Below are 27,721 nucleotides of genomic sequence, written 5' to 3'. Positions count from 1 at the left end.
GTAGGCAGCTCCTCTTTGAAGTGCCGAGAGGCCGTGATGGGAAGGGTTAGCAGCGCTTGCTCATTCCAGCCGCACTCTGCCGAGAAGGACCTGAATCCCACTGTGTAATCCAGCACTGAGCGGGGCTCCAACATCTCAGCGGGGAATTCCTCATATTTACTGCAAACAGTGGTCTAGGTCAGAGCTTCCTTAGCCAAGAGAGATGACAAAAGCAAAATGGCTGAGTCCATCTAATACAGAGATGGCTGATGCTCGAGGTGTAAGATGCACCGGGACAGGATACATTGTGTTGAGGATCCATTGAAGTGCCCAGGCTTGACACAAACGAGGAAAAATTGAGACAATTTAGCAGGGAGCGGTAACTTTAATAATAAACGGCAAAATAACAAGCCACCAGGGGCCACAAAACAAGAAAGAACAGATACTTAACACAACAAAGCAACAAGATAACTGAAAGCTAGGAGCAATTTGCTGAGGCTGGTCTGTCTGATGGATGAAAAAGGACCATGGATGAGAGCTGGGTTTTAATAGGCTGCAGGTCATGAGTGGCAGGTGACTCCTGTTAGTGGGGCAGAGACTGGGAAGTGCTTGCCTGTGCAGACCTGACAACCCCATCCTGGATGGTGTCGAGCATCCTGAGGTTTGTTGGAGCTGTTCTGAAGCAGCCAGTGGGAGAGTGTTCATCACAGTCTGACCTGCGGTTGGTTTGATAAATACTGGGATTTGTGAAATCCATTGCTTCCTGCCAGCTGCAACATGCTTGAATCGAAGGTGGGCTGCTGGTCCCTCCCTGCCTTATTATAACAGGACTGCAGGTCAGAGGGGGAATAGGGGTGGGATGGGGAATTAAAGTGGCAGCAAAGGGAAGCTCAGTGGAGAAAGAAAAGATGACATTGCTGGAATCCGGAACAAGACACAAACTGCTGGAGGAACTTAACAGGTCAAACTGCATCCGTGCAGGAAGATGGACAGTCGACATTTCCGATTGAGACGTAGTGACTCCCCAATCTGTGCCTGGTGTCTCCATGAGTCAAAGAGACCACACTGTGGCCACCAGCTGCAGTTCACTGGAACTGAAAGAGGTACTAGCAGGGTGAAATCATGGCTGCCCCTTTACCATTGCGATCAGAGCTTTTGACCAGATCTCATCTATTTCCCAGCCTTTGGTCTCATCCCCTCTCCCTTCTTGAACTAAACAAGAACAGTTCCCTGCTCCTCACCCTCCACCCCATCAGTTTCCACATTCAACAGATCATCCTTCACAATTCCTACTGCCTCCTACAAAATTCCACCGCCATTCACCTCTTCCCCTTCCCATATTCTGAAGGAATGCTCCATTCCCGACTCGCTGGTCTGCTCTTCCATCCCTAAAAACCACTACCCAGCTTCCTATGCAGTCACAGGAGGAGCTCCCTCTGTCCTTTCACCACCCAGGGACATGGGCAGTCTCTCCAGAGGAAGCAGGGATTCACTTGGATTTCTTCTGATCCAGTGAACTGTATTCACAGAGTGATCTCTACACACAGATTCTCTTGCCTCAGTACTGAACTGTTACCACAACCCATGGGCTCACTTTCAGAGGTTTTTTATCTCATACTCTTGATATTTATTGTTTATTTGTTTATTATTATTTTGTTTTTATTTTATTTTGTATTTGCAGTTTGTTGTCTTTTGCCTTGTTAATCTTGTGCGCAGTTTTTCGTTGATTCTATTGTGTTTCTTTGTATTTACTGTGAATGCCCACAAAAAACTAATCCCAAAGTAGACATATACGTACTTAGAAATTAAACTTAATTTGAGCAGTGATTGAGTGATCACTTTGGGAAGCACCTGAGATTGTTGCAGTCACTTGAATTCCTTCACGCTCCACCCCGACTCCTGTACTGTGACAATAAAGTCCACTCAAGCCCCTCATCTTCTGTCTCTTCAGCTCATTACTGGGCTCTGCAGCTTCAGGTCACGTAGTGCGTATCAGAACTGGCTACCTCTGGTGTAAGTCACCCCTAGGTGAGAATGCCTGTTTTACTTTCTCCAGTGGCACAGCCTGACCTACCATACACAAACCCCAGCAATGCATTTTGCAACACATAGCACAGACATTTGACAGGGTGACTTACCTCCACTGCAACCTTGGCCACACCACATCATAAAGATCGACTTTGACTTGTCCACCTTTCCCCCATTGTCTCTGCAACATTTAACTGTTCACTCTCTTCCCAGCTGTGAAGAATGGTCATGGATCAGAAACACTAAATCTGCCTCAGTCTCCACAGATGGTTCTGAAACATTAACTCTCTCTCACTCCCTACAGATGCAATCTGTGTCACAGGCACTTCCTACTTTAATTTCAAAATGTTAAGTGGGCCTCACAGAGCTGCACAACAGTTCACATACTTCACAGCAACGTATCTGAATCATAACATTTCTTTTTGAAAAGAGACAACATTCAAAAGGCCTCACAGTAGAACAGTGAATCAGAGAAATAAAAGGAAAATTAATTATTTCATGGTTTGAGGTGAACAAGGAGTTTAACCCAGGACTGGGAGTACAGTGTGTCCCACAATATCCTTTCCCCCTATGACAAAGAATATACTGTGTCGAATACTGTTTTCCCCAGCGTTTTCTGAACACAGCCTAGGGAGTCAGGCAGAGGTTCAGCCTCCAGCTCACAGAGCGTCACCAAGCCATTGCCCATTGCTATGGCAATTCACTTTATTTTCCCTTTCACTCCATCAGCTTTGCTATTTCTGCTAATGCTGCCTGGGGAATCCTCGTTTCATACTGCCATGGCGATGAGCCCTTTCATACATCACCCTGGTTTTAGGCCATTGCCTGAGCAGTATAGTGGTGGGACTAGTGTCTTAGTAAAACAGAATTAAAATGTCAACACAAAGACCCTTGCAGCACCCAGCCCTCTGACCCACAGACAGACACGAGGGACTGCGCTGACTGGAATCTGGAGCAACAAATAATCATCTGGAGGCTGAGCAGCATCTGTTTGTGGGTGGGGGGTGGGGGGAAGGAATTGCCGACATTTTGGGTTGAGACCCTGTGTGAGAGTGGAGAGGAGAGAAAGCTGGAATAACAGGAAGAGGGAAGGTGAGTCAGGGGGGCGGCTGGGTGGATTTGGGAGTAGGTGGGGGTGGAGGGTGAAGGTGGAGACAGTTGCTGGAACATGGAGGCTGCCAGAGCTGAAATCTGGTGTAAGGGAGCTGATAGTGGAACCACTGGGGGGAGAGGTGCAGGGGGATGGCCAGACAAGGTATCTCCTCCCCTTCACCACCCTCCAGTTTGACCCTGGGTGCTGTCTGTTTGGAGACTGCACCTTCCTGTGCCCACCTAGGTTTCCTCCCACGTCCTAATGCTGCGCTGGTTCTCTGCCTGCTGGAAACGATCATGGCTGTGCGGGTGAGGAGTAGGAAGTGGGGGCAGAGAATAGGGATGTGGGGAGAATAGGGTCTCCCAAGAAATTCCTGGGCGGAATGTCAAGCAGTAAGTGTGAACTTGGCCCAGAAGCTGGACAGTGATTCCCGGGATGAAAGGTAATGTCGGCAGGGGTGGGAATGTTGGCAGAACAAGTCAGCGTCTGACTGGCACCTTCAGTAGCCTTGGTCTAAGGAGGGATCAGACACAGGGAAGAGGGCTCCCTTTACGCTGTCAAACACTCAGCAGTTCCCAGTTCAGTCCATTTTCAGTCCCACTGAGATCCAGGCCCTTTGGAGTGGGAATGTTTTCAATCAGGATATCATCTTCACTTTAGCGCTCCAAACAGTGACTCAGACAATCCGGTCTATTAAAAGTAGGTGGTGTAGAGCATCCACTGTAGAGGAGAGAACACATTGGCAGTCAGAGAGGATACCGGGAGGGGAGAGGGGTGATTGGGGGTTGTGGTGAACTACATATACCTGTCTGGACACGCCCCCCCCCCCCCCCCCCGGCTGACTGCTCCTGTGGCTCCTCCCACTGACTGTGGCTCCTCCCATGGACCCCAGTATAAAGGCGATTGGAGTCTGAACCCTGGTCTCAGTCTCCAGGATGTAGTATGGTGGTCAATTGCTGCTTGTTCTTTCTTCCAGCCAATAAAAGCCTTTATCTCGCCTCACGTCTCAGAGAGTTATTGATGGTGCATCAGGGGTTGGCAGGGCAGTTAGAGCAGCACACCAGAAGGGGAAGGGATAGGATGGGATACCAACAGGGAAAGGGCTACAATGGGACACCAGCAGGGGAAGGGCTACGATGGGACACTGGCAGGGGAAGGGCTATGATGGGACACCGGCAGGGGAAGGGGTAGGATACGACACCAGCAGGGGAAGGGCTACGATGGGACACCGGCAGGGGAAGGGCTACGATGGGACACCGGCAGGGGAAGGGCTACGATGGGACACTGGCAGGGGAAGGGCTACGATGGGACACTGGCAGGGGAAGGGCTATGATGGGACACCGGCAGGGGAAGGGGTAGGATACGACACCAGCAGGGGAAGGGCTACGATGGGACACTGGCAGGGGAAGGGCTACGATGGGACACTGGCAGGGGAAGGGCTATGATGGGACACCGGCAGGGGAAGGGGTAGGATACGACACCAGCAGGGGAAGGGCTACGATGGGACACCGGCAGGGGAAGGGGTAGGATAGGATGGGACACCAGTGGGGGAAGGGCTACGAAGGGACCCTGGCAGGGGAAGAGTTATGATGGGACACCAGACCATGTCCCTCCATCCCTCCTCACTGAATTCAAACTTTCTTCCCTCTCAGCTTCCCAGGTCTCCTGGCCATTTCCAGGAGAGGGTTATGGTACCCAGTGTAATACAGTGCCCTCCACTACAGTCGCGTATGTAGTAGTTCAAACCTCATCCTTACCTCATTGGCACTCAAACTGAGTCCTGGCTGGCCTCTGCTTAACTTGTTGAACATCTCTGATAAATAAACACAGTGATTATAGTCACTAAAACACCAAACGCTCTTTCAATTCATTACCCTCTAAGTTTTCCCATCCCTGTGATCTCTTCCCCCTCGATAACTATCTAATTTGGGGATTTTGGTTCCAAATTTTAATTGACCACTTTTACGCAGCATGGGTCTGAGCCCTCCAGCCCAAGTCATCCACAATGCCAATCTACACTATTCCCATTTGCCAATATCCCTAATTCTGCTCCTATGGGACATGTTCTCCAGTTTTTGCATCTCCTGACTGATGGGATTCTGATGGTCTTTCTTACAGGGAGAAGGCAGAAGATTGAGATTGAAAGGGAAAATAAATCAGATCGAATGGCAGATCAGACTCGATGGGCCAAACTGTCTAATTCTGCTCCTATATCTTATGGTCTTATTTGGCCCTTATCCCTTTCCTATCCGTGAGCCTGTCCAACTGTATTTCAGGCATTGTAGTTTTACTTGCCTCTGCCACTTCCTCTGGCAGCTCATTCCTGATATCCACTGCCCTCTGTGTAAAAATATTGCCCCCCTCACCTATCTGAATGCACCAACAGCCCGGGCTGCCCACCACACTGCCCAAGACCACAAGAAATTGCAGAGTTGTGGACTCAGCTCAGACCGTCTCGAAATCTAGCCTTTGCACTTTGCATCTCCTGCATAGAGCAGCACCAGAATCCCATCGGTCAGGAGATGCAAAAAACTGGAGAACATGTCCCATCAGGCTCTTCCTTCTGTCCAGCTGTTATCAGGCTTTCAAATGGACCTCTCTCTAATAAAGATGAAATCCTAATCCCGCAGTCTACCTTGTCATGGTTATCATTTGTCCACCTGCACTGTACTTTCTCCCTAACGGTAATGCCGGATTCTGCATTCTCTTTTCTTTTTGTACTTACTTAAGTACAGAATGATCCGTCTGAATGGCACACAAACAAAAGCTTTTCACTGTTTCTCAGTACATGTGAGAAAAGAAAATGTTTATCACCTTAAACCTAATGCCTTCTGCTTTTATCTCCTCTGGAAAAAAGATAGTGACCATTCAACTTATCTTTGCCCCTCAAGATTTTATAAAACTCTAAATTCACTCTTAAACCTCTTTCACCAGGCAAAACAGTCCCAACCTATCCAGCCTCTCCTTATTGTCAAGCCCCTGCCCCTGCCCCTGCCCCCCCCCCCCCCCCCCGCGTCCTGGTAACCTATTTTCTACACCCTTTCTAATGTAATCTCGCCCTTCCTATACCGGAAAAGGAACTCTGTAGGGTGATTGGGTGAGACCAACTTCCAAAGAGTCAGAAACATAAACTAGCTGAAAAAACTCAGCTAGCCAAGCAGCGCCTGTGGAAAGAGAACCTGGTTTAATGTCTAAAAGGCTGGGGTGAGAAGGGAGCTTCAGTAATGATCATTGGAAATGGTAAGAGAGCTGTTTACCTGAAGTTAGAACATCCAGTGTTCATTCCAGAGGGCTGCAAGGTGCCCAGATGGAAGATAAGATGCTGTTCCTCCAGTGTACATTGGACCTCGCTGTGGCAGGGGAGAAGGCCAGTGACAGGCAGCTCAGAAGCTCTGAGTCAGCTGTGCTTTCTCCAATGTAGAGACCACATCGCTTCACTAGATTGGAGTGAGAGTAGAGAGAGACCCTGGAGTACAAGTACATGGTTCCATCAAAGTGCAGTCACAGGTAGACTGGGTGGTGAAGGAGGCTGGCCTACATCAGTCAGGGCAGCGAGTAGAAAAGCTGGGATGTTATGTTGCACTTGTATACATTACTGGTTAGGCCATACTTGGAGTATTGTGGCCAGTTTTGTATAGGAAAGACGTTATTAAACTGTAACGAGTGCAGGAGAGATTGACAAGAATGTTGCCAGGACTCAAGGTACCGAGTTATAGGGAGAGGTTGGGTAGGATACGACTTTATTCCTTCGAGCAACAGGAGACTTGGAGCGAAACTTAACGGAGTACTAAAATTGTGAAGGACATGGACAGGGTGAGTGAACAGTATTTTTTCAGGGCCAGGGAATCAAGAACTAGAGGGCACAAGTTTAAGGTGAGAGAGGGAACATTTAATTGGAATTTGAGGGGCAACTTATTTTTTCCCAAAGGGTGGTATCTTAGTGGAATGATCTGCCAGAGGAAGTGTTGAGTCAGGTACAATAACAACTTTTAAAAGGTTAGAGTGGTTCCTGGATTGGAAAGGCTATGGGCCAATGGGACTAACTCAGACAGTGCGTCTTGGTGAGCGTGGGCCTGTTTTCAAGCCGAATGACTGAGTGAATCGCTGCTTCCTTGGAAAGACAGTTTGGGTCCCTGGATGCCAGGAAGGGAACAGGTGAAGGGACTGGAATGGCATGGGAGGATGCCACAGGGCATGGAGTGCTGGGTGGGAACAGAAGGATGGAGCAGGGAGTAGCAGAAGGGGGAGGAAAGAGGAAGAAAGAGGGCAATGGGATCAGTTGGTGGAAATTAACTGGTTTCCTTTTCCACAGATGCTGCTTGACTGCTGGAGTCCCTTTGCAGTTCCACTTTCAGTTCAAATTCCAGCATGTGCACAAGGGCCAGCACAGGCACAAAGGGCTGAGTGGTCTCTCTCAGTGCCCTGTGGCCCATTGGCATGAGGCTGACAGTGGAGACACTTACTGGTGGTGAATTCCACGCGGAGGCAGCAACTGATGAAACTCTCCAGGCTCACCCTCCCCAGCGGGTCAGCATACCTCAGGGACATGAGCTTCTGCCCCGACTTCCCGGCCGGATAACCTGGCAGAGGAGAGAAGAGGCAGAGAGCACCACTTCAGGCGGAGTGTTCCCCAGCTTGGCGAAGACAACGCTCGTGAGACCGCAGCAGTCGGAGTTCGTGTGTAGGTGAAGGACATTCACCCATTGAATCAGTGTCCAGTCAGAACAATTCCACCCCTCCCCTGGAAACCTAGTTTCCACTCCGTCCCCCCAGTGACCTGCCGCAGCTTCCACATTCCTGGGGAATTTCCTTCTCACAGGGCCATGGAGTATAACCAGTGTGGATCACAGCCTCCAACTTTTCCGGGTCCACAAAGAACACTCCCCCTGGTCAGGGACAGTGTCTGTATGGTCAGGTGCTGGTTGCTCACTTTGCTGTCACTGTCCAGAGGGAGTTGTGGCCTTCTCCTGGGACAGGAGCAAACATTGTGTCTCTGGTCTCCTTGTGTACGTAGCCAGCGGGTGGCTCTCTGCCTCAGCACCCTGCTGAGATATCTGTACACTGAGCACACTCTAAGATGGCATGTGCTGCCAATGGATTTGTTTCCCTGAAAGGGTGTTGCTTTCCTGATGATACATGGTACCCAGAGGCGAGCGTCAGTCTGCTGTTCTGTGAGAACTGGTCAGCTTTCCCAGGGGCTATTAGGAGTCTGGGATCAGTCAAAGATTGGGTCAAGATGAACGATGCTCCTTCAGTCGACAAATGAAAATAGCTTTTTTACGACTTTTACGTCTCCGAGACAGTAAATAGGAACATGAAACAGTAAACCGGGAAGTGTTTGTCTCCATTTTGCCAGTTAAAGCATCTATTAATCGCTGATTCAAGCGTTGAGGAAGGTTGAGACATCGAGGCGAGTGCGGAAGGCGATCAAGAGTTCAGCACCAACTGCCTTCCTTTTGATTGCTGTCAGAGAAGGTGTCTGTGAGCGGCCTATCACTGTGTGGCTCGTTGTGGCAGGTGGGTAGGCCTCTCTCTGCCTCGTGTGATGACCCTGTCTTTCAATGAATGTTTGTGATATCGTCAGATGGTATCGTGGTTCTGCGTTTCGAGATTGGACTATTGCGTCTACAGACTGTGGATTTTTCAGACTTGGGGTTTTTATATGCTATGCTTTTTCAAAATCGCCTGTTCCTTTCCTGTTTTGTTGTGCGAGGGGAGGGTCTTTGGGCATTGATGTTGGGTTAGTTTTTTGTGTGGGGAGGGGTTTTTTTGGGGGTCAATGTTCCTATTTGATTTTGTGGGGGCGAGGGGGTTTGGGGTTGATGTTGAGATGCTGCTCGTTTTTGTATGGTGATGGTTCTCTCTCAACAACTTCCATGTTCTTTCTTTGTTTCGTAGCTATCTGGAGAAGACAGATTCCAGAGTTGTGCATGAACACCTGCTTTGATACAAATGAATCTTTGAAGTTCCCCTCTTCCAGCAGAAAGTCCGTCTCTGGCTGTGATAGAAGCCAGTCCCTGTCCTGTTGAGGTGAATGTCGAAGGCACTCGTGAGCATGGCGTGATCCCAAAGCTTGCTCGTACTGAATCACTCATCAAACACAAGCCCCAAAATAACTCTCAGCTGCCAGTCCCACACAACACGGCGTGCTGTGAAGAGACACCCACCGTGCCATTTTGCAATGTGTCAACGCGGCTTTTGTTCGGCATACCGTACACCTCTTGCCCTTGTCTGTCATCCAGACACGCTGTGGTGGTCTGTTCTACCATCCGGCAATGAGGGAGGCCCCTTTATGTGAGAGTCCTCTCTCTTTACACTGGGGACTGGGAATGGAGAGTGTTACACAGAGCAGTGGAGACTGAGTATCAGGAATAAACAGAACGCGGGAGACGGCTGACGGGGCTACCTTTCAGCCCTAAGCTCCTGACCTTTGGTTACCCAATGCAGGGACCAATCCCTCGGGGGATATCCTGGTTGGCTGGCTGGCTCCTGACCCTGACTGAGGCATCTGGATAGCAGGCAGTCGAAGGTTCTGCCCAGGCCAATCACCTGACCCTCTTCCAGGTTGATGTCCCTGGAGAAGAAGTGCGGGGCATCCTCGAGTACATTGGGGTACCTTATGGTCCCAGTTGTCACTCCAGGGGCTTGACATCGTGCTGACTGTGTTATCGTTTGAAATTGTAAGTAGTGTGTATTGTGAAGTACAGTAACATTGTATTGTTGTGATCCTGTAATCACTGAATAAAGCACCTTGGGAAAAGGAATTAATAAAGGCCATGTTCCTTTACAACATACAAGGCCATTCAGCAAATCGATTCTCCTGGCTCAGAGAACAACACCATTTGTTAACCGACTCTCTCCACATTTCCATCACCAAACCCCAAATCCATCACTCACCCACCCACTAGGGGCCATTTACAGAGGCCAACCTTGGTTTGGTGGGGGTGGGGGAAACCCACATGGTCACATGGAGAACGAGTAAACTCCACACAGACAGCACCCAGGTCAGGGTGGAACATGGGTCTCTGGTACCAGAAGGCTAGCCGGTTGCCTTTCACATCACAGGCATCTGCTGGCTGATTACTCCCATTACGTCATGACCAAATCAATCAAAGGGGATTTGATGGGAATGATGAGAGAGAACAAGCTGCAGGAGAAGAGGGCAATAAAAGAAAGGGGACAAAACCATATTGCTCCATTAGGAGACAACAGGGACCTGATGGGGCAAATGGTCTCATTCTGCATTGTAATTGAGGAGGTCTTGCCTCCCATTCACCAACCCTCAGAAAACCCTGCCTCCCTTCCACCGTCCTCAAACCCATTGCTATTCTCCTTCCAATCTTATCATCACAGATCACAACCATCCACACCGTACAATCTACCTGCAGCTGCCAGCAGGCAGGAGGTCCAGCCTCACCATTTCAACAACAGCTGCTTCCCTTCAACCTTTCACTCCTTCATTAACCTGCACAATCCTAGACATTAGACACGTTAAACACCGTGACCTCGTCGATCACTTTGCACCAAAACGGACTCCCTTTTGTTCTGTGTTCTTCCTTGTAAAAGATTAAAACTGAACAAAAAATATATTTAATTAAGTTTTACTCTTGTGAATGTTGCTGATATGATGCTGTGTTCCTGTAATGTTGCTGAGAGTTTTTCATTGCATGGATGTGACTGTATGACAATAAACTTGCCTTTGGGTATTTCCCAGCAGCCTGAAGACCACTAGTTCTCCACAGATCCCCACCCCACTCACTTCCCAGTTTTTGATCTGAAATTTGCCAGCTTTGTTCACCCTCGTGGTTCAGCAGACGTTGGAAACCTGGTGGTCCGAAGGAACAAGGCCAACACTCACCCATGTCATACAAGCAATCGAAGAGACTGTTCAGATCCAACAGTCCCGAGCCCTCTATGTCCCTCTCATGGAAGAGTTTCTGAGGAAGAGGAAGAAGAAATCAGCAGGAGATTCTTCTTGGAGTGTGTGATAATCTGCTGTATGACAACCTAATCTGTGCCCAGCAACCACCAATGGGATCTGGTGGTTGTAGAAATGGGTCGATGTAGACCAGCAGGATGGTCACTCTGAGCTGATGGCAAAGCCAATGGAGGAAGTAAAGGGATGGCTTGCCTCAATCTGGGGCAGGAATGGAAGGCAGGGAGCTGGAGGTCTGTCTAACAGGAACACAGACACAGTGGGCTGGTCCATGCCCAGAGAGGTAGGAAGCCCTCACTCAGAAAGGTAGAAATTTGCACTCAAAAGGACACAGGAGGAAGGTCATTTGGCATCTCTGGCCTACCCTTCACTCAATAAGATCATGACTGTCCAGAAGGATCTTGGGGCACAAAACCAAGCCCCCTGAGAGTGGCAACTCAGATCGTTAGGGTGGTAAGGTAAGGAAGGTGGATGGTATGCTTGCCTTCATCACCGGGGACAGAAAGAAAGAACAGAAAGTTATGTTATAGTTGTCTAAAAGTTTGGGGAGGACGCACTGAGTGATTTGTACAGTACTGGTTGCCCCATTTTAAGAAGGAATGAAAGCTTTTTCAAAGTGAGTAGAAGAGGCTCACCTGGGTGTTTCCGGGATTAGAGTGTGTCACCGGAAAGGAGAGGCTGAACAAACTTATACCGTTTTCTCTGGAGTGTCGGAGACCAAGGGGAAAACTGATGGAATTGTACAAGATTATGCGGGGTGTTGATGGGGTAGATAGGATCTTTGGCCTAGGGTAGAAATGTCAAGTACTAAAGGGTATAGGTTTAGTGTGAAAGGGGGATGTTTGCATGGGACGTCTGGTTATTTTACAATTTTTTATGCAGAATGGACTTGGGCCATTGGACGTGCCCCACAATTCAATCATGAATACATTTGTTTTCAAAGTTTTTAGACACAATGGAGTGGGCTGCTGGTGGAAGCAGATACAACAGTGGCATTTAGTGATGGTTAGGTAGATACATGGACATCAGGGAATGAAGGAATATGGATCATGAGCAATTAAAAGGCATTAGTTTAATTAGCATCAATTTGAGCAACAGCCTATTCCTGTACTGTACTCATTTCATGTTCAATCTTTTCTGGAGTTCCAAAACTCAGAGCAGAAAATTCTTCCTTGTTTCAATGTTAAATGAATCTAAACCGGTCCAGTCCGGCCCCCGGTCTGAACCGGTCTGGTCCAACACCCCCCCTCCACCCCGCTCTGAACCAATCCAGTCCAGCGAACCCCCACCCCACCCCGGTCTGAACCAGTCCAGTCTGGCCCCCCCCCCCACCCCGGTCTGAACCAGTCCAGTCTGGCCCCCCACCCCCGGTCTGAACCGGTCCGGTCCAGCACCCCCCTCCCCCCCCCCGGTCTGAACCAGTCTAGTCTGGCCCCACACCCCCCGTCTGGGTCTGAACCAGTCCAGTCCAGCCACCCACCCCCCCCACCCCGGTCTGAACCAGTCCAGACTGGGCCCACCCCCCCCCCTCCGGTCTGGGTCTGAACCGGTCCAGTCCAGCCACCCACCCCCCGGTCTGGGTCTGAACCAGTCCAGTTTGGCCCCCCCCCCCCCCGGTCTGGGTCTGAACCGGTCCAGTCCAGCCACCCACCCCCCCCACCCCGGTCTGAACCAGTCCAGACTGGGCCCACCCCCCCCCCCCCCCCGGTCTGGGTCTGAACCGGTCCAGTCCAGCCACCCACCCTCCGGTCTGGGTCTGAACCGGTCCAGTCCAGCCACCCACCCTCCGGTCTGGGTCTGAACCGGTCCAGTCCAGCCACCCACCCTCCGGTCTGGGTCTGAACCGGTCCAGTTTGGCCCCCCCCCCCCTCCGGTCTGGGTCTGAACCGGTCCAGTCCAGCCACCCACCCCCTCCGGTCTGGGTCTGAACCAGTCCAGTTTGGCCCCCCCCCCCCCCCCTCCGGTCTGGGTCTGAACCGGTCCAGTCCAGCCACCCACCCCCTCCGGTCTGGGTCTGAAACAGTCCAGTTTGGCCCCCCCCCCCCTCCGGTCTGGGTCTGAACCGGTCCAGTCCAGCCACCCACCCCCCGGTCTGGGTCTGAACCAGTCCAGTTTGGCCCCCCCCCCCCCTCCGGTCTGGGTCTGAACCGGTCCAGTCCAGCCACCCACCCCCCCCACCCCGGTCTGAACCAGTCCAGACTGGGCCCACCCCCCCCCCCCCCCCGGTCTGGGTCTGAACCAGTCCAGTCCGGCCCCCGGTCTGAACCGGTCCAGTCTGCCCCCCCCCCCCGGTCTGAACCGGTCCGGTCCGGTCCCCCCCAGTCTGAAACGGTCCAGTCTGGTTTGCTGTATGAAAGGAAAGCACGTGCTCAGGCCCCTTTGTTATCTTACTGTTCCCTAAAATTACGTCTTTTCACGCCTTGCTTGCTGACCCTGTCTGACCTGTACAGTCATGGACATCTAATAAAATGGCTGTAACCACCAGATTTCAGTTACATTCTGGACTTCAGAAAAACCTTCTGGACAACAGCATCTCCAGATCTAACATTGTGTAGATCTCTCATTTTTCTGAAATCAAGACTGAAGCCCTGTCTCCTCACAAACAAACCTACCACCCTGGGATTGATGGTACCTTCCTCTCGAAGACCTGTCTCCCCTCCATTGACTCTGCTTATGCTTCCAGCAGAAAGCAGCCAAAATATTCGGAGACCTCACCCATCCACCTACTCTGGTCATTTACTCTTCTCCCTCCTCCCGTCAGGAGAGGATGTAAAACCCTGAGAGCACGGGCCACTGGGGTTAAGGACAGCACCTACCTTACTGTTACAGGATTCTTGCTGACCCCACATATGCCAAAAGACAAACTCTTTACCTCCCAGCCTACCTCAGTGTCCCTTGAACTGTACCGTCCATCTGCACCGCATTTTCTCTGGAACTGTAACACTTTAAACTGCGTTAATTTCTTGCTTTCCCTTGTACTACCTTGATGTAGCGTGGTAATGAAACGGTCTGTATGGACGGTGTGAACATGAGCATTCCATTATATCCACGCACACGTGACAATGATTCACCAGTTCATACCTTCAGGGCCTCAATCTTTCCCCAGAAGCATCTGAAATCATGTTTGTTCAGTTTTCCCAAGCTGTCAAACTGTGACAACCAGTTAAGGCTGAATATACTGACCACAGTGCCCCTTCAACACATCCTGCTGTCCACTGTGGGGAAGAGAGGGGCACCTCTGGACAGACAGGGGGCAGCTGTTGGCAGGCGGAGGAGAATGGTTGTGCTGTGGTGTGATTGTGCCGTGGTCAAAAGCACACTGTTTCTCTTCATCAGACAGCCAGTGGCCACTGTGAGCCCAGTATGCATGTCCAGTAAATACCCTCAGTGCACCAGGGAGTGAGTGCCTGGTGTGCAGCCACCTTCTGCTGACTGCCAGGGTTGTAGGGCTGTTAATGTTCAGTTAGAGTAAATGAAAGGGTTCAAATTACCCATTGCTGATTGCGATCCTGTGCTCAGTCCCCCAACTGTCCCTCATCTCCTCCCAATCAAGCTGCCCTCCTCCTCCCATCTAACCCGAGCACTTCTCCTGTTTTTGGCTGAAGACACACTGCCAAGCACCCAGATTGCAGTCTATCCCAATTCCAATCCCGGCCCAGTCTAACCCAGCCCCACCGCTGACAAGACTCCCGTCTAATCCCACCCCTCACCGTCTCCCATTCCAAATCCACACGGTTACCGGGTGAGCATCCAAACTCCACATAGACAGCATCTGAGGTGAGAATCAAACCTGAGTTTCTGGAGCTGGGAAGCAGTGGCACTTATCACCATGGCAACGAACTGCCCAGTTTCTCACTGAGCCACCTGACCACCTCAAATCTAACTGTGACTCCATTCCCTCCATCTGACTGGCCCAGTAGCTGCGGCTGCTGACACTCCCCAAAGTCTGTCAGAACCTTCACCCACTATGTTTGCCTACACCCCCTCTCCCGCCATCCACACCCCCTCTCCCACAGTCCACACCCCCTTCCGCTGTCCACACCCCTCTCCCGCCATCCACAGCCCCCCTCTCCCGCCGTTCACAGCCCCCCTCCCGCCGTTCACAGCCCCCTCCCGCATTCCACACCCTCTCCCTCACCCTGTCTACACCTCTTCCCCAACATTTGTCCACACCCATTCTGCCACCTCTCCTCTCCCCCAAGCTGTCTACACACCTCATACACTGTCTACACACGCCGACTCCCCACACCTCTGCCCCACCATCTGTCTGCTCTTAAACCCACCCTTTCTGCATCCCCTCACCTACCCTGTCTGCACCCCCTACCCAACGTCTGGACACTCCTGTCTGACCGTGGACCCCGGTTTCAATGACCACTGAAGGATACGTTGATGAGAAGCACCATCCCGCGGCAGTGGTCAAGACTGAAGCCCTCTGCTGCCACCTCGTCTGTCAACAGAGACAAGATGGAGATCAGGATCATACAGACAACAGAACGGAAACACAGACACCACACAAGGACGACAGCCAATGACTCACCACAGAGAAAGACTTGGTTCAGCACCTTCTGTAACCCTGCGGCGTCCAGCTCTGCATTCTGAAGGGCAAAGTGAAAGCGACACGTTAGTCAGAACCAGGTTCCCTGGAGTATCGTGTCACACACTGTCCTTCTCGGACAGAGTTTCATCCAGACAAGAGTGAGATGTTGCACTTTGTAATGACAGGGCCCTTAACAGCATTGATGTACGGAGGGTCTCGAGGTCCAAGTCTCCAGCTGCCAAGAACTGGCCATGCAAGTAGACAGGTGGCAAAGAAGGTATATGGCATGTTTGACCCCAATGATCGAGGTGTTGAGTAGAAATGTCAGGAAATCATATGACAGCTATGTAAGACTTTGTTTAGGCCACATCAGGAGCTGCATGTTCACCTCCACCCCATCCTCCATTAGATAAAGGATGTAGAGGCTTTGGAGAGGGTGCAGATGAGGTTTACCAGAGACTGATTCGACAAACTCCAGCTGTTTCATCTGGCACACGAGAAGCTGACAGGAAACACGACACAAGTTAATAAAATTAAGAGAGAGGCAGACAGTCAGCATCTTACTCCCAGGGTAGGAATGTAAAGTACGACAGGGAATGGATTTAAGGTGGGGGGGGAGTAGTTTAAAGGAGATGGAGAGGACAATTTATTTTTTTTGGGAGGGTGGTGGGTGACTGGAACAGAATGCAAGAGGTGTTTGGGGAAGCAGATCCAGTAGTGATGTTGAAGAGGCATTTATACCAAAACCACATGAATATACAGGAAATGAAGAGATATGGATCATGTACAGGCATAAGGTATTAGTTTACGTTGGTCTGAGGCTCAGCACAAACATCATGGGCCTAAGGGGCTGTCCTTGTGCTGCCCGGGAAAGGGGTACAGTGTGTCACACTCTGACCTTCCCCCCACCCCCAGAACTGGGAGTATATAGTGTGTTACACACTGAACATTCCCCCCAAGATTAGGGATACAGTGTGTTACAACTAACCTTCCCTCCTCAGTCCCGGGGAAAGGTCAGTGGTTCAAGTTTGTTGTTCTCTCCTGACATTCCCTTTTGCTTTCAGGTGTGTGACTAGTGCAGTCAGTGTGAGTAACAGAGAGGCTCCAGTCTGCTGTCACTGGGCCTGGACCCAACCAGCTGGACTGCAGCAAGGAGCCAGTGGTTTGAGAAGGTAGTCTTACCTTCAAAGTCGGTGAAGAGGGCAAGAATCTGTTCTCTGTACCATTTTTATGGTGACCCCAACTATGCCAAGTCTGAAATGGAAGCAAAGTTTAGTTCAGAATGTGACCTCACCCACCCACCAAACCCTCTCAAACCCCACCCACCCAACCCAAACCTCACCCATATCCCTCTTAAACCACAACCCCCACCCAAACCCCACCCACCCAATCCAAACCTCACCCCTCTCAAAACCCACCCACCCAACCCAAACCTCACCCCTCTCAAACCCCACCCACCCAACCCAAACCTCACCCACACCCCTCTCAAACCCCACCCACCCAACCCAAACCTCACCCACACCCCTCTCAAACCCCACCCACCCAACCCAAACCTCACCCACACCCCTCTCAAACCCCACCCACCCAACCCAAATCTCACCCACACCCCTCTCAAACCCCACCCACCCAACCCAAACCTCACTCACACCCCTCTCAAACCACAAACCCCACCCACCCAATCCAAACCTCACCCATGTCCCTCTTAAACCACACCCCACCCAAACTCCTCAAACCCCACCCACCCAACCCTCACCCACACCCCTCTTAAACCACACCCTCCACCCAAACCCCTCAAACCCCACCCACCCAACCCAAACCTCACCCACACCCCTCTCAAACCACAAACCCCACCCACCCAACCCAAACCTCACTCACACCCCTCTCAAACCACAAACCCCACCCACCCAATCCAAACCTCACCCATGTCCCTCTTAAACCACACCCCACCCAAACTCCTCAAACCCCACCCACCCAACCCTCACCCACACCCCTCTTAAACCACACCCTCCACCCAAACCCCTCAAACCCCACCCACCCAACCCAAACCTCACCCACACCCCTCTCAAACCACAAACCCCACCCACCCAATCCAAACCTCACCCCTGTCCCTCTTAAACTACACCCTGCCCAAACCTCATCCCTCTCAAACACCACCCACCCAACCCAAACCTCACCCACACCCATCTCAAACCCCACCCACCCAACCCAAACCTCACTCACACCCCTCTCAAACCACAAACCCCACCCACCCAATCCAAACCTCACCCATGTCCCTCTTAAACCACACCCCACCCAAACCCCTCAAACCCCACCCACCCAACCCAAACCTCACCCATGTCCCTCTTAAACCACACCCCACCCAAACTCCTCAAACCCCACCCACCCAACCCTCACCCACACCCCTCTTAAACCACACCCTCCACCCAAACCCCTCAAACCCCACCCACCCAACCCAAACCTCACCCATATCCCTCTTAAACCACACCCTCCACCCAAACCTCATCCCTCTCAAACCCACCCACCCAACCCAAACCTCACCCACACCCATCTCAAACCCCACCCACCCAACCCAAACCTCACTCACACCCCTCTCAAACCACAAACCCCACCCACCCAATCCAAACCTCACCCATGACCCTCTTAAACCACACCCCACCCAAACCCCTCAAATCCCACCCACCCAATCCAAACCTCACCCATGTCCCTCTTAAACCACACCCCACCCAAACCCCTCAAACCCCACCCACCCAACCCAAACCTCACCCATGTCCCTCTTAAACCACACCCTCCACCCAAACCTCACCCACACCCCTCTCAAACCCCACCCACCCAACCCAAACCTCACCCACACCCCTCTCAAACCACAAACCCCACCCACCCAATCCAAACCTCACCCATGTCCCTCTTAAACCACACCCCACCCAAACCCCTCAAACCCCACCCACCCAACCCAAACCTCACCCATGTCCCTCTCAAACCACACCCTCCACCCAAACCTCACCCACACCCCTCTCAAACCACAACCCTCACCCAAACCTCACCCACACCCCTCTCAAACCACAACTCCCACCCAATCCAAACCTCACCCATGTCCCTCTTAAACCACACCCTCCACCCAAACCCCTCAAACCCCACCCACCCAACCCAAACCTCACCCATGTCCCTCTTAAACCACACCCTCCACCCAAACCCCTCAAACCCCACCCACCCAACCCAAACCTCAGCTACACCCCTCTCAAACCACAACCCCCACCCACCCAATCCAAACCTCACCCATGTCCCTCTTAAACCACACCCCTCTCAAACACCAACCTCCCAACCCAAACCCCACCCACACCCCTCTCAAACCACACGACCTACCCAAACCTTGCTCACCCCAGCCAAACCCCTGTCAAACAACACCCCACCCAAAGCCCCTCTCCCACCCCACCCATCTATCTCCCAATCCCCTCTCTCACCCACACTCCTCCAACCAGATCCCTACCCCCTCACCTATCTTCCAGTACCCCACCACTCCTTTCTCATGACCATACACAACTCACCTTCCCACAAGCATACAATCCCTCTCTCACAGCAGAGTAAAAGGGGAGGGGCATCATACCTCTAAGGTGGAGGGTGACATTGGGTTTGGCGAGAGTGAGTTGCCCATCATGTCCGGCTCATTGTATTGAGACAGCGACCACCTGCGATCTGGGATCTGTGTGGAAACAAGAAGGTCAGTAAACATGGGAAGATCCCATCAAAGACCCCCACCGCAACAGGATCGCCCAGCCACCAGAATCTCCCTCCCAACTCTGAATGTTCCCCCCATCCCCCCTCCAGTTCCCCAGTCAGAGTAACACCCCCCTTCCCCTCCCTCATAGACTCCCCGCAGACAATGAATCAGGATGTGGGACCAACCCTCTGTGTTTAACCTCGAGAGGGCTGGGAGTCAGTGGATTTGGGTTGGCTGGGTTATGGGACTGGTTGAGGGGGTGAGATATTGTGGAAGGCAGTGTGGGTAGGGGAGAGAGCTGGGCCAGGAAGGGGGATAGTTATACAGGGTGAGTTAATCACAGTTTCAGGGCATCCATGCAAGCCAAGTTAGTGCTAGTTGTCCGAGTTTACCCCATTGACTTTTCTTATCCACATACCACTATGTCCACTTTGCAACATCATGACTACAGTGCACTACAGTGAACTATTTTCTTCTCGTTATGTTCTTTCCCGTACAGTTCCTGTTGTTTCTGGTCAATGTTGTGTCTCTGATGCTCCAGGTCTGAGATGCTGCTGCAAGTAAGTTTTTCATTGCTCCCTGTACAGCACTTGTTCATCTGACAAGAAACTCCACTTTGACTTGTCCAAGTGTCCTTTAAATATTGTAATTGTACACATCTCTACCACCTCCTCGTTCCATGTAGTACCATCCTCCGTGTGAAATACTTGCCCCCCCCTCAGGCCCCCTTTAAATATTTCCCCCTCACCTTAAGCCTCCTCCTTCCAGTTTTGGGCTCCCCCACCCTGGGAAAAGGACCAGTCGCCTGTCTATTTGATGCCCTTGTGATTTTGCTAACCTCTGCAGATTTACAGATTTAGGTCATTAGGGAAAATGGTGAAGTTGGGGCGAGTGGGAGAAAGTTTGGGAGGTGGGCTGAGTGAGGTTGAACAGTGGGGAGGTTCAGGCCGGATGAAAGCAATGGGAGGAGTGAGGTGGGCAGGGGATGTGTGAGGCAGTTGGTGAATGGAGTTGGGTGGGGTGTGGTGGGAGAGGGGCCTTAGGGAGAGTCAAGGCTGGTAGGTGCCATGGGGATGGTGTGGAACTGGGTACTGAGGATGGTTAGTGGGGGAGAGTTGGGCTGGCAGCAGGGAGGGGTATCGTGGGGACAGAGTGGAACGGGTGAGAGGGGAGAGGAGTTGCCACTGGTCTGAATGCCTTTAGGTCCCGGGCCAGAAGGACCACACCTTTTGGGTAGGTAGATTTCCCATCATCCCCTCAGAACAGTATCCATGGAAACGTGGCCTACTCACCTGGGCATATTGATCGAATATCTGTTCCCACTCGCTGTATTCCTGTCTTTTCAGTGAAAGTTGTGTTCTTGAGACAAGAGACAGAGAGAGAGGAAGTTGCCATTACAATTGGCCTTGTCCTCCATCCCATCCCACACCACCACCAGTGGTAAATTTTGAATTGGTTTAATATGGTCACCTTTACTAAGGTACAATGGAAAAAATCTGTTGTGTCTGATACTGATCGAGATAATTTCACCACATACATTGGGGAAGTACAGGGAAAAGCAGTAACAGTGCAGAATAGAGTGTTACAGTTACAGAGAAAGTGCAGTGCCTGCTGACAAGGGCCTTGATCTGATCGATTGTGAGGTCAAGGGTTCATCTGATCCTACATTAGGTCTGTTAATAGTTTTACATAAGCTGTCTTTGAGCCCGGTACTGCGTGCTTTCGGGCAGTTGTATCTTCTGCCCAACGGAAGGAGGAAGAGAAATTGTCCGGGACAGGTGGGGACTTTGATTACGTCGGCTGCTTTCAGGAGGCAGCTTGAAGTGCGGACTGAGGCAATGGAGGGGAGGTTGGTTGCCAAAATGGGTTGAACTCTCTGCAGTTTCCTGCAGTCTAGGACAGAGCAGTTGCCGTACCAAGCCTTGATACACAGCAATAGGATGCTTTCTACGGTGCATTGATAAAATGCTGAGGATCAAAGGGGGCACGTTGATTTCTCAAGCCCCTGAGGAAGCAGAGATGCTGGTCAGCTTTCTTGGGCTGTGGGACATAAATAGTGAGAATATGTTTCTGTTAAAAGGATAATGGGGGAGGGGGAGACGGGGACAGGGAGAGGTATACAGGCAGACATTCACACAGTGAGGGGAACTCCTTACTTGTGTTGGGTGCCTTTTTGGAAGTAGGTGCGGACAACAAACTCAGCCTGCTCGTTGGGCTGGTTCGTACTTGGCACGATGACGTAGGTGCCTGGCCCTAGCTGGTAGGTCTCGCTCACCTCCCTTGCATTCACGTACATCAGCCCCCGTTTTACCAGGTACTGCTCATCAAAGAATGTCTGGGGCAGCTTCTGGTCCTGAACCTGCAGCTGTAACAGGAAGGAAACAAGTCAGCAGTGCATTCTATTCTGGCAACTGCTGAGGATCACATCAGCACGAGCAAACTGTCTGAACCATCCCACGTCTCCACTCTCTGGTAACAGTCCTGACAATGTTACTACTGTGATACTTGGGCGGTTAAGGCTCCTATATATTCAATGTATTTATAATATGGCCTAAATGGTTTCTACTTATTAATGCACAGAAAGAAGCCATTCAGCCCTGATGCACCATCAATAACTCTCGGAGACTGGAAGTGAACGATAGGCTTTTATTAGCAGCAAAAGGGAGCACGACATCTCGGAGACTAAGGGAGGAGCAGTGCCCCAATCGCCTTTATACAGGGGTCTGTGGGAGGAGCCACAGGAGCAGTCAGCAGATGGGCGTGTCCAGACAGGTACACATAGTTTACCACAAGCCCATTGGGTGCATTCTAGCTCCCAACATAGCATCTCCATCAGTCCCATTTCCTCCTTTATACCCAATTTTTACTCTCTCTCAGATGTCCCATTGGCACTCACCTACACTTTAGTGGCAAAGTGCAGCCACCACAAGCTATCACCGTACCTTTGGGCTGTAGGAGGGAAGCAGAGCACCCACCCGATCACCGGGAGAGCATGCAAACTCCACACAGACAGGAGTGGAGGTCATGATCAAACTGTGATCCACGTAGACGATACAAACAGCACTTTTCCCTCTTCAGAAAACTGATGGTCAGACATAATCTCTCTCTTACAAAGAAACTCTATTGACTTTGATTAATCCCTGCCTTTTCAACTAGTGGCTAATCCAATTCCTTGCCAATATACCTACATTAGACTAGTAATTACCAGCTCTGTGACATTTGCAGGCCAGTAAAGATTTAACTATCTCCATCAGGACTCAAACGATCTCCTGCCGTGGCTGGGACACATCTCATCAGTTTCAGAGGATTTACCCTCCTTTAACCCTGCCATGATACCTAATACTTGCTCATTTTTAATGCTAACAAGCTCTGAAAGTTCACTGTCTCCGAGTTCTCCAATGACAACACCCTCCTCTTCAGTGAATACAGTTGAGATTGTGCCTGTCCAGGAGTCTAAGGGTTTTGTCAAAGCAACGAGCATCTGGACAAGTGTGTGAGGAGAATAGAGTTACCATGTGTCACCAACCAGCTTTGAAACTCCAGTCTCAGCACCTGGGGACAAGGAATGGGCAGGAGGGTGTGCGCATGAAGGGGTGAGAGGGCATAAGAGCACCTCTCAAGCACAGAGGTCAGAATTACTCAGCCTGACTTAATGTACTGTAGGCATTAAATATACATGCCAACAGTGAATAAAAATCTCAGTCTCTACATAAATAAAATATATAGCATGTATATTGATTAAAGCTACAAAAACATTTTAAAAATTTATTATAGCTGCAGATGTTTGCTAGCGGGAAGGTTGCACGGGGTGGTTTAAACTAACATTGCAGGGGGATGGGAACCAGAGTGACAGAACAGTTAGTGGAGAGGTTGTGGAGGCAGATGTTGTTAAGACCTCAGACAAAATCAGGAACCAAAAGGTGCAATTAAATGTCCTGAGCTGTGAATATTTCAATGCAAGAAGTATTGTAGGAAAAGCAGATGAGCTCAGGGGCATTTGTCAACACATGGAATTATGATTTGTAGCCATTAGTGAGACTTGGTTACAGGAGGGGCAGGACTGACAGCCCAATGTTCCAGGGTTCTGTTGTTTAGACGCAACAGAGCGGGAGGGATTAAAGGAGGAGGGGTGGCATCACTGGTCAGGGAAAATATATGGCATTGCTTCATCAAACAGACTGAAGGCTTCATGGGTGGGGTTGAGGAATCAGAAAGATATGGCCACATTAATAGGCTATAATCATAGAGCACAGTCTGTGGAACTTAGAGGAACAAATTTGCAGAGAGATCGCAGACTGTTGTTAGAAACACAAGATTGTTCCATATATTGATTGGGACTCCCACGCTGTAAAAGGACTAGATGGGATAGAGTTTGTCAAATGTGTTCAGGAAAGTTTCCTTCATCAGTGCGTAGAAGTCCCAAAAAAGTGTGATACTTGGTCTGTATTAGGAAATGAGTCAGGGCAGGTGACAGAAGTTTGTGTAGGGGAACATTTTGCATTTTGTGATCACAATGCCATTAGTTTCAACATAAATATGGAAAAGGATAGGTCTGGTCCACAGGTTGAGATTCTAAATTGAAGAAAGGCCAATTTTGATGGTATCAGAAACGATCTGGCAAGTGCGGATTGGGACAGGCTGTTTTCTGGCAAAGGTGCAAAGGGGGAAGCCTCCAGAAGTAAAATTTTGAAGGTTCAGAGTTGTTTGTTCCTGTCAGAATAAAAGGATAACAGGTTTAGAATGCATTGGTTTCTGAGAGATAGAGGCCCTGGCTAACAAGGAAAAAATTAGTGATGCATAGTGGGTATAGGCAGGTAGGAATAACTGAGGTGCTTATGGAATATAACACTTAAGATAGCAATCAGGAGGGCTAAAAGAAGGCATGAAGTTGCCCAAACAGACAAGGTGAAGGAGAATTCAAGGGATTCTACAGATATGCTAAGAGCAAAAGGATTGCAAGGGGCAAAATTGGTCCTCTGGAAGATCAGAATGATAATCCATGCATGGAGCCAGAAGTGATGGGCGAGATCTTAAATTATTTTTTTGCACCTGTATTTACTCAGGAAATGGATACAAAGTCTACATAAGTGAGGCAAAACAGCATTGACTTCACGGACCCCACACAGATTATGGAGGAGATGTTTGCTGCCTTGAGGCAAACTAGGGCAAATCCAAGGGAACCTCTAGGAGGCAAGTCCAGAAATTGCAGGGCCCTAACAGACAGACAGACAGACAGACTTTACTGATCCCGAGGGAAATCGGGTTTCGTTACAGTCGCACCAACCAAGGATAGTGTAGAAATATAAAACCATAAATAATTAAATAATAATAAGTTAATCATGCCAAGTGGAAATAAGTCCAGGACCAGCCTATTGGCTCAGGGTGTCTGACACTCTGAAGGAGGAGTTGTAAAGTTTGATGGCCACAGGCAGGAATGACTTCCTATGATGCTCGGTGTTGCATCTCGGTAGAATGAGTCTCTGGCTGAATGTACTCCTGTGCCTAACCAATACATTATGGAGTGGATGGGAGACATTGTCCAAGATGGCATGCAACTTGGACAGCATCCTCTTTTCCGACACCACCGTCAGAGAGTCCAGTTCCACCCCCACAACATCACTGGCCTTACGAATGAGTTTGTTGATTCTGTTGGTGTCTGCTACCCTCAGCCTGTTGCCCCAGCACACAACAGCAAACATGATAGCACTGGCCACCATAACCTCGTAGAACATCCTCAGCATCGTCTGGCAGATGTTAAAGGACCTCAGTCTCCTCAGGAAATAGAGACGGCTCTGACCCTTCTTGTAGACAGCCTCAGTGTTCTTTAACCAGTCCAGGGATATATAAATCATCCAGAGAACTGCAAGATAGCTAATATTGTTCCTCTGTTTAAGAAAACCTCTAAAAATAAACCAGGATATTATAGGCTGGTGAGCCCGACATCTATAGTGGGAAAGTTATTGGAAGGTATTCTGATGAAACTCTAACTTTGAACATACCCATTCCTAAAGATTTTCATTTTGCTATGAGATTGGGCCTATTGGTGAAGTAATGTTGCTGAACATTGCCAGTAAAATTAGCAAGGCAACTGGTGAATGAATACAGAGTGCAGAGTCATATACCAGGTCCACACCAATCATTAACCACACGTTTACGTTAATCCCATTTTTATTCTCCCCACAGATTCTGCCATTGGCCCACTCACCTATGACACTGAGTAACATTAAAGGGCTGTTCATGAACTAATGCTCCTGCACGTAGGCTGCAATGTTAAACAGGATTGCAGAAGAATCAAAGCTCCTGAACTTTGACTTTAGTACCAATTGGATAAACGGATTCTGTGAATCATGCATCCAAGGTCTGGGAAGGAGTTATTTACTCACCGTGGGCGGCACCTGTGGGAAAGAAGTGGGGAGAGATCATCAGCACACTACTCATTCAATGATGTATTCATTAATTCTTATGTCTGTCTCTTGCTAGCTACGAGTTATTGGCACTGGTCTCTTAGTCGGGCATTGAAAGTCCATTAACCTGAGGTCTGCAGTAATTCAGGGTAAACAGTACCTGGGCTCAGAAATATGAGGACACAGCCTTACTGTTGATTCACTAGAAACTCCCCTTGCTGGTCCACTTGCCCTGTAACGCGTGGCCACAGGGGTCACAAGCCGAGTTTGGCCTGGGACAGCGCAGTGTAACTATGGACCGGAATTGGTCTCCACCTCATTGTGTGTGGCATCATAAACCCTCTTAAGGAGATGCTAACGAGACAACCACAGTGTAGAGTTCAGGTTGCTGTTCTGCAGGAAGAATATCATTCATACAGAGCGGGTGCAGGGGAAGTTCACAGCAATGATTCCAGGAAGGAAGGAGTATCTGGGGTCTCTGGGCCTGTACTCAGCAGAGTTCAGAAGGATGAACAGGGATGACAAGTGGCATATTGTTTAGAGTAAATCTACTACAGCACTGATGACCAGCTTCAGTTCCACTATTGTCTGCAGAGTTTGTACGTTCTCCCTGTGTCTGCATGGGTTTCCTCCAGGTGCTCCAGCTTCCTCCCACAGTCCAAAGACTTAAGGGTTAATGGCTGTAATGGGGCGGTGTGGACTCGTTAGGCCAGAAGGGCCAGCACCCTCTGTATCTCTAAATCAAACAACCCAACTGAGGGGAGGGTCTCATTGAAACCTACCAGATACTGAAAGGCCTGGACAGTGAACAAGGGAGGAATGTTTCCATCAGGCGAAGACTCTAGGATCAGAGGGCACAGACTCAGAACTAAGAAACATTGCTGTTGAACTAAGGTGAGGAGGAATTTCTTCAGCAGTGAGCCCTGAATTGGTGAAATTTGTTGCCGCAGGAGGCCTGTGGAGGCCGAGTTATTGGGTGTATTCAAGACAGAGATCGATAGATTCGTGGGGAGAAGGCAGGAGAATGGGCTGAAAAGAAATCAATCATGATGGAATGGTGCAGCAGGCTCAATGGTACAAATGGCCTGATTCTGCTCCTATATCCTATTGATCTGGTCACCTCCGAGGCCTATTTGCTGTTGGGGCCTACTTGCCACGACCTCTGCCACACATTGCAGGATGGGCCTAGGCCAGCTCACTGGGCCTCTGAATCCACCAGCCAAGTGTGGGAAGGTTCCCTTGGCAACCAGTCCCACCAGACAGGAGGGCCTCACTTAACCCATACCAAACCCCCAAGAGTGGAACTGAGGGGGGAGACAGATTTGAAACATAAAAGTGTTGAAGATGGGACTGGCAATAGGTCATTCAGCCCTTCAAAAGCCTGTTTCTGCCCCCCCCCCCCATTAAACATGATCAGGGTAGATCATCCTGTTCTTGCTAATGTCCTGGGATCCCCTCAAGAAGGACATTCAACTCCTTCCGAAGTAGATTCAATGATTTATCTTTAACTGCTTTGGTGATAGAGAATTACAGGTGCCCACAAGTTGAAGGATGAAAAATGTAATGCTACCATTTGGAAAAGGATGGGGTGGAAACAGGTACCTCTCCTCGCTCCTGTAACCCTCCTCCTCTCCTGTCTCCGTTTCCCCACTCCTATCTTCCCTCTCCCCCACTCCATTTCCCAGTCCCATCTCCTTTCAATGTCTCCCGATGCCACATGTCCTCTCCGCCCTGCACCCCACCCCACCCCACCCCACCCCACCCCCAGCGGGCTCGCACCTTGAAGACATGGCAGGCGATGTTGAGCCTGAGGTTGAGGCTGCGGTGCCGACTCCGGGGTTTCTGTACCAGGGACAGCAGGAAGCAGTTGCTGCCGGTCTCACTGTCCATGTTGTCCTCAGTCAGGGACACACGATACTGGGGGTTGCTGCAGTACAAATCTGCACAACAAGCACACAGCCGGGTCACAGTACCTCTTCCACCAGAACCGTCCTCCCCACCCCCTGTGCACAACAAGATCCCAGCTCAA

General features: G+C 50.3%; 1 protein-coding gene across 1 annotated transcript in view; it reads right to left on the bottom strand.

The window, feature by feature from the left end:
- Positions 1-344: 344 nt before the first annotated feature.
- Positions 345-27,721, bottom strand: part of LOC140733175 (calpain-8-like) — a 79,420-nt gene continuing 52,043 nt past the window's right edge. Inside the window, exons 10-22 of the mRNA XM_073056127.1 lie at positions 27,472-27,632; positions 25,672-25,683; positions 21,445-21,653; positions 20,581-20,647; positions 19,175-19,270; positions 16,756-16,827; positions 15,574-15,631; positions 15,422-15,483; positions 14,118-14,186; positions 10,959-11,037; positions 7,564-7,680; positions 4,858-4,913; positions 345-3,820 (exon numbers count right to left, since the gene is read on the bottom strand). Of these exons, the coding sequence (XP_072912228.1) occupies positions 3,794-3,820; positions 4,858-4,913; positions 7,564-7,680; positions 10,959-11,037; positions 14,118-14,186; positions 15,422-15,483; positions 15,574-15,631; positions 16,756-16,827; positions 19,175-19,270; positions 20,581-20,647; positions 21,445-21,653; positions 25,672-25,683; positions 27,472-27,632 (1,085 nt within the window). The 3' untranslated portion in view covers positions 345-3,793. The remainder of the gene's footprint in view (positions 3,821-4,857; positions 4,914-7,563; positions 7,681-10,958; positions 11,038-14,117; positions 14,187-15,421; positions 15,484-15,573; positions 15,632-16,755; positions 16,828-19,174; positions 19,271-20,580; positions 20,648-21,444; positions 21,654-25,671; positions 25,684-27,471; positions 27,633-27,721) is intronic.

This window comes from Hemitrygon akajei, chromosome 9 (assembly GCF_048418815.1).
Source record: "Hemitrygon akajei chromosome 9, sHemAka1.3, whole genome shotgun sequence".
NCBI classification, from domain to species: Eukaryota; Metazoa; Chordata; class Chondrichthyes; order Myliobatiformes; family Dasyatidae; genus Hemitrygon; species Hemitrygon akajei.
Note: the sequence above shows the minus strand (reverse complement) of the source record. Positions and strands in the feature narration are given on the sequence as shown.